Below are 12,850 nucleotides of genomic sequence, written 5' to 3'. Positions count from 1 at the left end.
AACTCTAGAGGCAATGTTCATTCTCGCCTTCTTTGGTTTCCTCAGATGCTCAGAATTCACTGCTTCGACCCTTCGATACGATCCACGTCGGCATGCCTGCCTCTTGGACCTTTCTTTTTTCTCCAACGACACCATAGTTTATTATTTAAAAGAACCAAAACCAACCAATCTAGCCAACCCACTCCTATCTTCTACTTTAACATTCAATCAGTTCTAAACCCCTTCCTTATTCTCTCCAACTACTTACATTTCCGGAAGTCACAAAGCAAATCCCAAGATGACCCTCTGTTTGCATCTGAATCCGGCCAGGTGGTTACCCGCTTCTGGTTCCACCAACACTTCCGTCAGGTCCTGTCATTGTCAGGCATCTCTCCCATGCATTACTCCGGACATTCTCTCAGAATCGGAGCTGCCACCTCGGCTTCCCGCAGCGGTATACCGGAACACTTTATTCAGATAATGGGCAGATAGTCCTCCCAAGCTTATCACCGTTACATCCGTTCCGACCTAAGAGATCTCAAATCGGCTTTTTCCTCTCTCATATAATGCACGCTTTTGGGGGTCTGTCGTGCCCAGGAGCCACGGCGTATTCCCACCGAAGCTTCCCCACACCGCACTCAACCATCCATTCCAATAATTCAACATCAATGTTTATACCAAATCTACATTCACGTCACTAAATTGTTAAAATTAATTCCAATTGAGGTGTGGTCCTTGCTAGTGAAAATCCCATTAACTTCAATCCTACCAAGTCAACTGAGGAATTTTGGTTATGTTACATTTTGAAGCTGAAATGGATATATCATGTTTTGGAATACAATTCTTCTGTCATTGAATAAAGCCCCACATAGAATACCTGCATGGCAGAATGATTGAATTTTGTGAGGATGATTGGCTTGATTCAATTTGCGCACAGGATTGCCCAGACAGTGTGTGTGAATCACTAAGCGACTGATCAAGAAGAAAGACATTTACGATGCAGTGTCTCATAAAATGCATGCATGTTTGAGGCATTTGAAAAAGAAAGTTAGGCTTTAATAGTGTGTGTGTGTGTGTGTGTGTGTGTGTGTGTGTGTGTGTGCGTGCATGTGTGTGCAGCAGCCCAGCGCTGTTGGCTCTCTCCCTCCTCAATACTGCATGGATTTGCATCTCATTGACAAAGTTTATCAGCTAAAGAAGCCACTCTCTCTGTAAGATGCACCAGAAAGCCTCTATAATGGCCCATTTGAACCAAAATAAAGTCATCTGTTTCTCCTGTTATTCTCACTGCATGAATTCAAAGGATAAACAACACAAACATTTTCCTGCCTTGTGAGTCCCCTCTGAGGTTGCATAATGGTTACAGTAAAACAGAAGAAATTTCCATATATATGTAAGTTTGTCTCAACAAAGCATATGGGTATAACACACATAGTCACACACTTATAAATCTCACTGGAACAAGCCCTGTAGATATAAAATAGTCTGTATCTACCATTTGTTCCGTGCAGTCAGCTGTTGCCAGAGTTTGACAGATTAGAGAAACCCTATTGGCCTAGATGACTAATGTGCAGCATTGACCTTGCCAAGTACAGACAAATGCCATACACACATTAGACACACACACACAAATACACATGCATTACAGTATGAGCACATGCAAACACAGTCAGGCACATCCCCCTTCCAATATATGAAATATGGGAACACCTCCTCCCGCCTAATATTTGTAATGAACAGCCATCAAACAAGCTTGTATATCATTTTTCTGCCAAGTATGTGGGCATTTGGATTCAAAACAGCCATTAGTACTCCACTAAGAGCTTTTCATTCATGTTGTGTTTGAATAATAGGAAAAAAAAGAAAATAAAGAAAATACACTGTAAATTATGAATTAGTGAGAATTACACTGCATTGTGTGCTGTAATCTAAACAATGGAAATGGTTACATCATGTAGCTACCATATAAATAATGGATTTAGTTACCGTGATGGCAGCCATAGGTTTGTCACCACAGTTTTGAAGCCATGTTTGGTATTTTGGCGATCACCATGTTGGTTTTTTAGAGCCAGAAGTGACCAAATTCAGACAAGAGGTTGGAGTTATGAAGGGCCAACAGTCTGTAGCAACACCTCACAGACAGGGCTTTCCCTTGAATATGCATAACTTTGGGCTTTAATAAAACATAAACGGGCAGAGTATGGCTACATTTGTTTCCGCTAGTCTCGTTGCAGTCGAGTTGTTGGCTAATTTTAACTGCTTAAGCTAATACTAATTAGCTGCTAGATGTGAGAAAGTAAACACAATTAGCATGTTTGGGTTCTATTGTTAAGGAATAGTGGAAAAAAATACATTTCAGCCACTTACTCTTGGTCTGGTCTTCCTTTGGCAATCCATACAAGGCTAATTTGTGGTCACAGTGAAAAAAGCAGCGTTTTCTCGATATGACAATTCAAGCTCACACTCTCGGCAGCCTCCAGCTTCCACTTGAAGCTTTAATTAGGCTTGTTTGGGGATGTACATATGCCAAGAGTAGGCGGATGCGTAGCAGGGCATTGTATGCATAATTAATTTGTTACATTGTGATGTCACCAAGTTACAGACGTTGAAACTGATATTTAAATGAGCTGCTTCAGGCAGCTTAGGAGCAGTGTCTTCTTAGGGAGAGAGAGTTCCTTTTGGACCTTAGGCTTTACTTTGGAGACCTTTTACAAGCACAAAATGCTATATAAAACAATAAAGAAAGGGGGGGGGGGGGGGGTAGCATAATAGGTCCACTTTAACATGGGGCTATGTGGAGATTTTCTCTGTTTTGGAGCCAGCCTCAAGTGAATCAATTAATCACAGCAGCATGTAGTTTCTGGCAGATCTTTGGGTTTATCACTCTTATACACTGTATATAATAACTGTCTTTACATGCAGTCTATGATCTGTCTACATCATTCCCGCTCATGAGTGTGATGACTCTGCAGAGATTCTTTTATTAAAGAAGTGGAGAAAGAGTTTATAACTCACATTGTGGAACGGCATTACAATGACAAAGGTGATGAAATTAACAGCGAGTAATTGATTTCTTGCTAGCTAATATTAGACATAAGCCGGGTAACGTCACGTTAACTACACCGCTGTTGGTTAACTTTAGGTTATCTAACTGAACCCCCTTTCAGAAATTTGATAACTGTGCCGAGTTAAATCTCCATGAAAAGTGACTAAATTAATGCTAAACAAATCTAATGTAGTAGAAAGTACAATATTTCCCACTGAAATGTAATGAAGTACAAGTGTAGAGTGGTGAAGGTATGACGTATTTTTGTAGGCCAACCGGGAAGTAAGCATTGCAGTGGTTCCCTTGTAAAAAAAACCTTATGGGATTTTTGAATGGGATTGTTGGTTATCGCCATAAATAAGCTCTGTGATGAACACAACTTTATGGTACTTACACCTTTTGTTCAGCAAGATAATCTTCACAGATGAACACCACTTTTGTGTGTTTTGAAGCACAAATTAAATCACCAGAAGCAAAAAGCTATTGATAAGGAATACAAGAACTACAACGTGGTCGCACGTATTAAACATCACCACTACAAACACTGTAAAAACACATTAAAGCACAATGGAAAATTATTATAAACAGATATATCTACAAGTTTGAGCGCGACCCTGTAAAGCGGTGGATTTAATGAGTTTCCTTGTCCGCTGTGATGACATCTAACGTACCAAACGAACACTGTAGTCCCATTTAGCCATTTGTTAGCAACCGCCATTTTTTTAAGACGAGTAAAACCTTAAAAATTCAAAAATTGGGTTTAAGCGGACATATTTTATGTTGCAGAACAAAACGTCTCAATATCTTTAGCCTGTGTTAACCACAGACCTTATTTAAGGCATTTTACCAAAAGCCCATTCAAAAAACCCGTAGACTTTTTGACAAGGGAACCGGGAGTGCTAAGAGGCTAACGGATTTCCGCGTTTTAGGACACATTACTTCACCACTCTATGAAGTAGTCCAATGGAATTACCCAAGCAAAGCTACCTCAAACTAGCTACATTACTTGAGTAAACGTCAACCAGTATCATTATGTTACGAGGCAGCGACACTCATCATTTTGCCATTAGTAACTCCTCGTACATGCACGTTCATTCAACTCTTAAAAGCATTTCTCTTTCAGCTTCAACTTAACAAATTACTGAAATGGTTAAACAAATGTATGTTTTGTGAAACGCTGATGTTGTAATTGCAATTGAGCTGATTTAAAAAGAGGTCTGTATATTCAGGCCGAATATTTAAACATTTGATTTGTGCAAATGCATTCAGTGTAGTTACTATATAAATCCCCCCTGGATTTACCTGGGTATGCAACACTACTGCGCTACTATGTGCAGTAGTGCTCCTCCCACTCGCCCCGCCCACGAGTTCCCACTCACCTCATAGACTCGCCTCACAGATTTTTAAATTACTTTTCTTGGCTCTGGGAAAGTTTTATAAATATAAAACCTCCATGGCTCAAAATTTCAGAATAGAAAGTGTCACAACTGAACTTGTTTGCAGTTTGAGGTGTCCAATCAACATTTTTGTTGATGCCTCTTTTACAGTGGTGGTCTATGGGGAAAATGCTTTCTGGGCTGGAGAGGATTTTTCGCTGTAATACCGCGAGTGGCCACTGAGAAACATTTGCTGCAAGGCAGAGCAGCTTTCCTGGGGGCCTGATGTTGATATGAATGGCTCACTCTGAGCTAACAAAGGCTCAACAGCTCTAATTTTCAGGTGACTATAAACTAATTAACACATCATTACAAATATTATATTCCATTTCTGCCCTTAATAGAAGACCCTAAATCCTACACTCTGGACCTTTAAGTGTGGCACATTTTGAAGAATATTGATCAATTAATCTTGACTCATGCAGTTTCAGTGAATTACCATAAACTGAATGAGGATGAATGAGGATAAGTCTGCCCAGTCCTTGTCCTATTGTTCTTTAAACCGTAGCCCAAATGCAGGAAGAGTATGTCAGGGGATTACATTCAACTGTTCTGCCTCCATTTCTTTCTCGGGCATTCATTCATTCCTCGCCAAGTTCACCAGGGCGATACCAAGCCGGGAAGCAGCTTGCTATCATCTGCAGTGGAGCAGAATAGCCATGAAAAGATCAATATCTCTGAAGAAGCAATACAGTGTGTAGATCCCCTGGTACCAATGTATAACTTGGCTTCTTCCCAAGATACAATCCTGTAGAAAAAATGCCCTAATTCTGTTTATATTGAATGCATGGTGTTGTGTGAAAGAAAAGATATTAAAACCCCTTGGTTGTGATTTTGCTGGATGACAACCCCTGTCACCCGACTTTACCTCCTCCACATGCCTCTCCCTCATGGAAAGAATGGGGTTTGCATTCTTGCTTTTGCTGAGACGAGGCCTCCAGCATCCAATTATTTCACTCCTTTAAATGCCTTCACAGCAAAACCCTTTCAAAGGCCTGTTCTCTCTTTCTCTCTGTGTAGGACGTGATTTCACTCCCTTATGTCTCTGTAGCCCTTCCTCTCCAGTCAGCGCTGCCTAGAATGCAATTCACGGTCTCTAAATGTACCGCTGCCCCTTCTCTCCTATTACTCTAATCTGTGTGCCAAATGCCATGGGACAGATCAGCTCAAACAGATGGGAGAATGAAGCTCAGGGTTTCCATAGTTAAAGAGGTAGCAAACCCATCTCCGGGGAAAATGAACTCTCTGAGTGATACTCATTCTCCCAAATCTGATATTCCTGTGGCTGGTGGACATCACGCTGTGATGAGTCCCTGTGAGGGAAACCCTCTCCCTCATCCACTTATCTCCCTCACTTTTCTTTAGTTCTTAGAAAATCCTTTTTTGTGTGTAATCATAATCTCTTCCGAGCAGATCCATCATTGCCATTGAGACAGTTTATGCAGCAAAATGCCCTAAAAGTGATTCTGTAATATAGGGAAAGTTTCTTTTTATATTGCTTTGAAGCCCCTGATTTCAACTTTTTTTTTTAAATTAAATATTATTATTGTGATTTTTGAATACATTAATAACAAAAAAAGTTTGGGGAAGCTAAAGCAAGGACAGGAAGTCTGTCATTTTGGGTACAATGGGCCTCATGCAGCAACATTCTCTTAAATTTCTCTTATATTTTCTTTTAATTATCTGGTAAAAGAAAACATAATAGCAGTCAACTCCAGATGCACCAGACGTTCTTAACCATCCAAATCTGCTTTTATCCAGGTGTGCTCGATGCTGAATGCCACTTGACCATAAGTCATCAATTAGCATAGGTAACGCCCCCTAAACTATGAGGGCAGGTTTTGTGCCATGTGCAAATACTCTGACACATGACCAAGACTGGAGACATGCCACCAAAAAAGGCTGTAAGAAGTAGAAGTTTTAAACCATTACTGTAACACTCGCATACACACAATCACACACACACACACACACACACACGTACACACACACATATATACATATATACATACATATATGTTTTTGTTTTGTTTTTCAAACTTAGGTAAATGATCTTAATACTTACTGCTAATGATAACAGCTGTGTCGGAAAACTGTGGATTGTTATAATGCATTCTCTGAACCCACTAGCTATTGTCTGGCAAAGTTTTTTTTACTGATTTACCTGCATTTATATGTAGATAACTGTTTGCAGAGATTAGCCAGAATGTTATCTTCACCTGTCTCAATTTGTTAATCCAGTTGTAAACAATGGAAGGAAGTCTCGGCCTAGATATCTTCTGGCTACACCAGGGGCACTTTCAGCCCAAGCTCACAGGAACAGCACCAGGTTTTGACACCATTTTTTACATATTGGCCAAATGTGGAGTTAGAATGTCTGAGATTCTCCTGTGATGCCATTGGGCCCAAAAATACTTTTCCCTGTAGACTTACATGTAAAAGAGATAAATCAGTGTATACATTTTTTTTTAGCGTCACAACCCCTGCAAAATGACTTTCAATTGCAGGATTTGTTCCACTTGGTCTGATAACATTTCAAAAGTCTAGGAGATTAAATCATTTTATCCCTTATCAAGTTCGCGGAGCGCTAAACTGGAACTTCACCGCTCAGCTGCCAAAAGTCTCAAATGCGCTTCCTCTATGGGCCCCTCAATGGAGAAGATCTGGGTAATGTCATACCACGTAAATCCAGTTTTTTTTCGCTTCATGTGTTACTGAGCAGCTTTCATAAGAATGAAAGGGAGCCCACCTCCAATACTGTATCCAGCTCTCTTTATACATCCATGGTTCCGCCCTGACAGAACGTTACAAATATTTACTCAAACGGAAAAGTGCCTTCCTCTTCTTGATGATTGGCAATCTTTACAGCATTACCACCATGCACACTGTATTTTAATACAGCAGTGTTTATTTACATGTCGCTGCTGATAGGGTTACACTTCTGACACACCCACCAAATGAGAGAAAACATTCTCCACAGCCTGTTGTTCACTGTTTCAAGTTAACATTTAAACCACTTACAGACTGAATTTGCCCCGTCATCTCCCAAGAGCACCCAGAGGCTTTACCATCATGGCAATGAGCACTGAGACTGGAGTTAATATGGCTCAATAAAACCTCACTCAGGCTTTAGTTTGACCCAGCTACAGTTACAGGAGTGAACATCAGTGCAGTTCATGTTAGGTTTTGATATGATGTACACTCAATGATAAGAACAGAACTTCAATGAGTCTTTGATTTATTTGAAAGTTGTCTTCATGACACAAGATGAAGTCAGATTCAGAATCATGTTATTTGATACAGGCAGTACATGTATACATATTTGTCCTGTAGGCAGCGGTGCAGAGATTTATCTGCACAGTGTATGCAGTAACAACAGTTGTGATATATCAATCACCTGAAAAACATCTTTAAAGTGTGAAGAGAAGAGAGCCACTGAAAGTATTGTGGTTATTTACACTGTCATAGAGAGAATAGTCTGATGGGAGAACCAGGTGAATTTCATCTCCTGCCATCAGCTCCAAGACAACAGACTTAGTCATATATTCAAGACCCGGTTCTTCCTTACGCTCATCATTATACAAAATCCGCTGGCTGTTCTTGTACAATTGTACACCCATATAACCTGTACGGTTACTGCACACAGTGAACTGGAGAGAATAGACTCCTTTGACTGGTGCTGTGAAGAAACCTACAGAGTGAAAGAAGAAAATGAGAATCAATAACAGCTGATTTATGTAAACTGATACAAACACACATGTTCATGTGAGCTGCAGTTTATTACCTGTAGCTGGATTGTAAGCATTGCCGATGTTGGTGAAGACCTTGCTGTATTTCAGTGTGATGGCTGTGTTGAACGGTCCAACTTGTCCTGCATCAGTCAGAGCTGCGTAGAAGGCCACCTTTAGTCTCTCTGTTAACACAAAGAGTCAGTGAATGTCATGACATGTAAACTGACTATGTAAGTAATGTGTGTGTGTGTGTGTGTGTGTGTGTGTGTGTGTGTGTGTGTGTGTGTGTGTGTGTGTGTGGTAAATAGGAAGATACAACCGTCACCTGCATTTTCTCTCTCCAGCTGCTCAATCCTTGACTTACAAACAAGAAGTTCACTCTCACTGCTGCTCAGTCTGGTCTGCAAGTCTGGAGTTGATGAATTAAAAAGCAGAGCAAACTGTTTACATGCACAACAAATTAGCATGTTTACCTTCATCTTATCTTCTGACCCAAAATTAGATATAATAGAAACTACAGTAAATGTGCATAATAAGATCATAGAAGTCAAACACTCAACAGGAAGAGGAACCAGTCTCTACCAGAGTTTTCTCTCTGCAGCAGCTCCACGTGCACCTTGGTGACCATCAGCTCAGCTTTCATTTCATCCACATGGCTCTCACTATCCTTCACTCTGGCCTCCATGTTCCTCAGCTCCACCTTGAGCTCCACCACCATGTCTCTCAGTGCCCTCACCTCTGCCCAGATGTCAGGGGTGGTTTGCTTTGTGTGGTCAGTTCCTCAGCTGCATCTCTTGGAGCTTTCTCCTGAAACTGGCTGATCTCACCCGCCTCACCGAGGCCTCCACCCTCCCCTGAGCCCCTGACCCACACAGACCGAGCAGCAGCAACAGCAAACCAACAACAACCCTCATTGTCCAAGTCACACGTCTTCACAAAGGTACAGCGGCAGAGCTGGCCTGTCTTATATCGTCTCCAAACTTCATCTGGCTGAAAGAATGGGAAAAACAACAAATGTTTTTGTTTGCTAGTTTGATTCAAGGCCTCAGATGATTCAATATCTGTGTGCTGGTGAGAAAATGCAAGCTGCTACAGGCTGCTGGAACATTTTTACTATGACCTCCTCTCATGCAGTCACAGCTGTGCATACACCGTGTTTATTAATACACACACAGACAAACAGTCACAGAAACACACTTATATTAATGCTGAGGCCTTTTACTGTGAATGAGGGTTATCTGATTCAATTCTGAGAAGGGAGGAAAACTTTTTTCCACTCTGTCTGAACTTAGTATCTGTTCTTTTGAGCCCTCTGGTGGTAACAACAGTACTTCAGCTCTGTTTGGCCAACATAAAGGTCTATCGCATTCAGTCACATGATCATTCACTCTCACTAGATATGAGGACAAACCCCTCCTCTAACATTTGAGTGAATCACTTTGTGAAGTGTTGTTTAGATTACTGATTATAGTGTATTTTATAGTATTTTGGTTATGTTTTTGTTTACCTTGGTAACATTTTTCAAAAGTTGACTTCACTATGGCAACACTATACATACATTCTTTTGGCAGTTTTTATTTGAAAGAAAAACCCGAAAGTGATTAAAAAAAAATGTGTTTGTGTCTATGTTTATTTTGAGGCAGATCCAAATGCAGGTTGAATAACAAATTGTATGGGTTTTGTACTAGAAAGTAATACTTTCACTATTTGTGTTTGTGTAAACAGACTGTTAATTGAAATTAAATTTGAAGATTGAACACAGTCTCAAATACAATTTATATTCATATCATCAGACACATTAATGCCGAACTAAACTTTTATCACTGGAGGGCAGTATTTCTCCACTGTAAGAAGTGTATCAGCCGAAGTTTATCATAGACAGCAATCACTTCATGTTGTGTTTAGGTGAAAACAAGGGGTCATTTTCAGTGTGCAAAAAGTCAAAAAGGTAAACCATTGCAGTCAAGTTGTCATGGTAACACATTTTCATGATATCAAGTGTATTCATATTATCTCTGTACTCACAAAGATAGAAACTGACACATGATGTCTTTTTTATCACCCTTTTTTATGTTTATTCGCGATATTTCCAGAGCATCTGGAGTAAACCCAGAGTTGAATCTAAACATTTGCAGTATGTGAACATCATTGCAGTTCATGTAAAGTTTCTATATGAAGATCTACAATCAATGACAAGAAACAGAACGTCAATGAGTCTTTGATTAACTGAATATTTTATGTGATGAAACAAGAAGGAGGTCAGATTCAGAATCACATTATTTGATACAGGCAGTAAACATACAGACATTTGTCTTCGAGGCAGCTGTGCAGAGATTTATCAGCATTTTCTAAAGAATCAGTGTAATCGATAAAAACAGAGTTTATGATAAATCAATAACACAGCAGACTGAACAGTTCTTACAGTGCGAAGAGAAGAGAGCCACTGAAAGTGCTGTGGTTATCTACACTGTCATAGACAGCAAAGGTTGATGGGAGAACCAGGTGAACCTTATCTCCTGCCATCAGCTCCAAGACAACAGAGTTAGTGAAATACTTAAAATGTGCGTCTTCCTTCCACTCAACATTAAACATGATCCGCTGGTTGTTTTTGTACACATACACACCCACTAGACCTGTGTGGTTACCACACACAGTGAACTGGAAATAGTAGACCCCTCGGACTGGTGCTATGAAAAAACCTACAGAGTAAGAGTAGAGAGAAAACAATAACAGTTGATATGTACATACAGTATATAATTTATATATATGACCATGACCAAACATGTCAGTGTGAGCTGCAGTTTATTACCTGTAGCTGGATTGTAAGCATTGCCAATGTTGGTGAAGACCTTGCTGTATTTCAGTGTGATGTCTGTGTTTTGTGGTCCAACATAACCTGCATCAGTCAGAGCTGCATAAAAGGCCACCTTTGGCCTCTCTGTTAACACAGAAAAAGTTAATGTAGAGCATTTTACTTACCTGGGCTAAAAATGTAGTGTGTGTGTGTGTGTATAGTGAATAGGACGGTTCAATCACTCACCTGCATTTTGTCTCTCCAGCTGATCAATCCTGGACTTGCTAACGAGAAGTTCCCTCTCACTGCTGCTCAGTCTGGTCTGCAACTCTGGAGTTAATGCAGTGCAGAGGAAACTGTTTACATGCACAATCTGTTAAACTAATATTCGACCATGTGCCCAGAAAGTGCTGTATATGTCCATGACAAGATCACACACTTTAGTTAAACTGTTAATGGAGACATTATCAGCACTTAACAGGAAGAGGAACCAGTCTGTACCAGAGTTCTCTCTCTGCAGCAGATCCACGCGCACCTTGAGCTCCACCACCATGTCTCTCAGCGCCCTCACCTCCGCCCAGATGTCAGGGGTGGTTTGCTTTGTGGTCGGTTCCTCAGCTGCATCTCTTGGAGCTTTCTCCTGAAACTGGCTGATCTCACCCGCCTCACCGAGGCCTCCACCCTCCCCCTGAGCCCCTGACCCACACAGACCGAGCAGCAGCAACAGCAAACCAACAACAACCCTCATTGTCCAGTCACACGTCTTCACAAAGGTACAGCGGCAGAGCTGGCCTGTCTTATATCGTCTCCAAACTTCATCTGGCTGAAAGAATGGGAAAAACAACAAATGTTTTTGTTTGCTAGTTTGATTCAAAGCCTCAGATGATTCAATATCTCTGTGCTGGTGAGAAAATACAAGCTGCTACAGGCTGCTGGAACATTTTTACTATGACCTCCTCTCATGCAGTCACAGCTGTGCATACACCGTGTTTATTAATACACACACAGACAAACAGTCACAGAAACACACTTATCTTAATGCTGAGGCCTTTTACTGTGTAGACGTTGTCAAGTGGATGAAATGTACAATCTTGGCTGAGGGTTTAAATCAAGACATGACTGCCATGCAAATACATGTCCAATTCTTCAAAACTTGAATATAGGGAATTAAAAGAAATCTCCAATCTTGACTCAAAATGAGAAATGCATTTTTTCAAGCTCATTCTTTTACTCAGGTCCTCAAGATGTGGGTTATGCATTGCTCTGTGCAAATTGAACATGCTCTAAAATAACTTCAGATTGTGTTTTGGGGAAATCAACTTTAAGTGGTCATAGGACGTTTTTGCTCTCAGCGTTGCTGGAACACTGTAATGATCTAATTTTATTACTGTAATTGCTAAATGTTTATTTTGGTGGTCATAAATATGTGCATTTGCCACAGACCTTTGGATTTTGTATAACTACATGCAATAACAATGTCAGGACAAACCCCTCCTCTAACATTTGAGTGAATCACTTTGTGAAGTGTTGTTTAGATTTCTGATTATAGTGTATTTTATAGTATTTTGGTTATGTTTTTGTTTACCTTGGTAAAATTTTTCAAAAGTTGACTTCACTATGGCAACACTATACAGACATTCTTTTGGCAGTTTTTATTTGAAAGAAAAACCCGAAAGTGATTAAAAAAAAAAAACAGTATAAAAATATTTCGCTATGTTTTATTTTGAGGCAGATCCAAATGCAGGTTGAATAACAGATTGTATGGGTTTTGTACTAGAAAGTAGTACTTTCACTATTTGTGTTTGTGTAAACAGACTGTTAATTGAAATTAAATTTCATTAAATTTTAAGGTAAACCATTGCAG

At 40.2% G+C, this 12,850-nt stretch overlaps 1 protein-coding gene across 2 annotated transcripts; it reads right to left on the bottom strand.

The window, feature by feature from the left end:
• Positions 1 to 7,682: 7,682 nt before the first annotated feature.
• LOC121952807 (complement C1q-like protein 3) lies at positions 7,683 to 11,788 on the bottom strand. Of its 2 annotated transcripts, XM_042499645.1 has the most exons (5): positions 11,522 to 11,788; positions 8,775 to 8,892; positions 8,518 to 8,601; positions 8,246 to 8,374; positions 7,683 to 8,152 (listed from the first exon to the last, which is right to left on the bottom strand). In XM_042499645.1, exons 1-5 carry the CDS (start codon positions 11,732 to 11,734, stop codon positions 7,872 to 7,874), a joined length of 825 nt encoding a protein of 274 aa, XP_042355579.1. In that variant the 5' UTR covers positions 11,735 to 11,788; the 3' UTR covers positions 7,683 to 7,871. The 2 variants fall into 2 exon arrangements, with proteins under 2 accessions (XP_042355579.1, XP_042355580.1); XM_042499646.1 differs by lacking the exons at positions 7,683 to 8,152; positions 8,246 to 8,374; positions 8,518 to 8,601; positions 8,775 to 8,892 and adding exons at positions 10,242 to 10,891; positions 11,002 to 11,130; positions 11,233 to 11,316 and having other exon boundaries at positions 11,488 to 11,767.
• Positions 11,789 to 12,850: the final 1,062 nt, after the last annotated feature.

Source organism: Plectropomus leopardus, chromosome 13 (assembly GCF_008729295.1).
Source record: "Plectropomus leopardus isolate mb chromosome 13, YSFRI_Pleo_2.0, whole genome shotgun sequence".
NCBI classification, from domain to species: Eukaryota; Metazoa; Chordata; class Actinopteri; order Perciformes; family Serranidae; genus Plectropomus; species Plectropomus leopardus.
The sequence above is the reverse complement of the archived record's forward strand: the minus strand, read 5'-3'. Positions and strand labels throughout refer to the sequence as shown.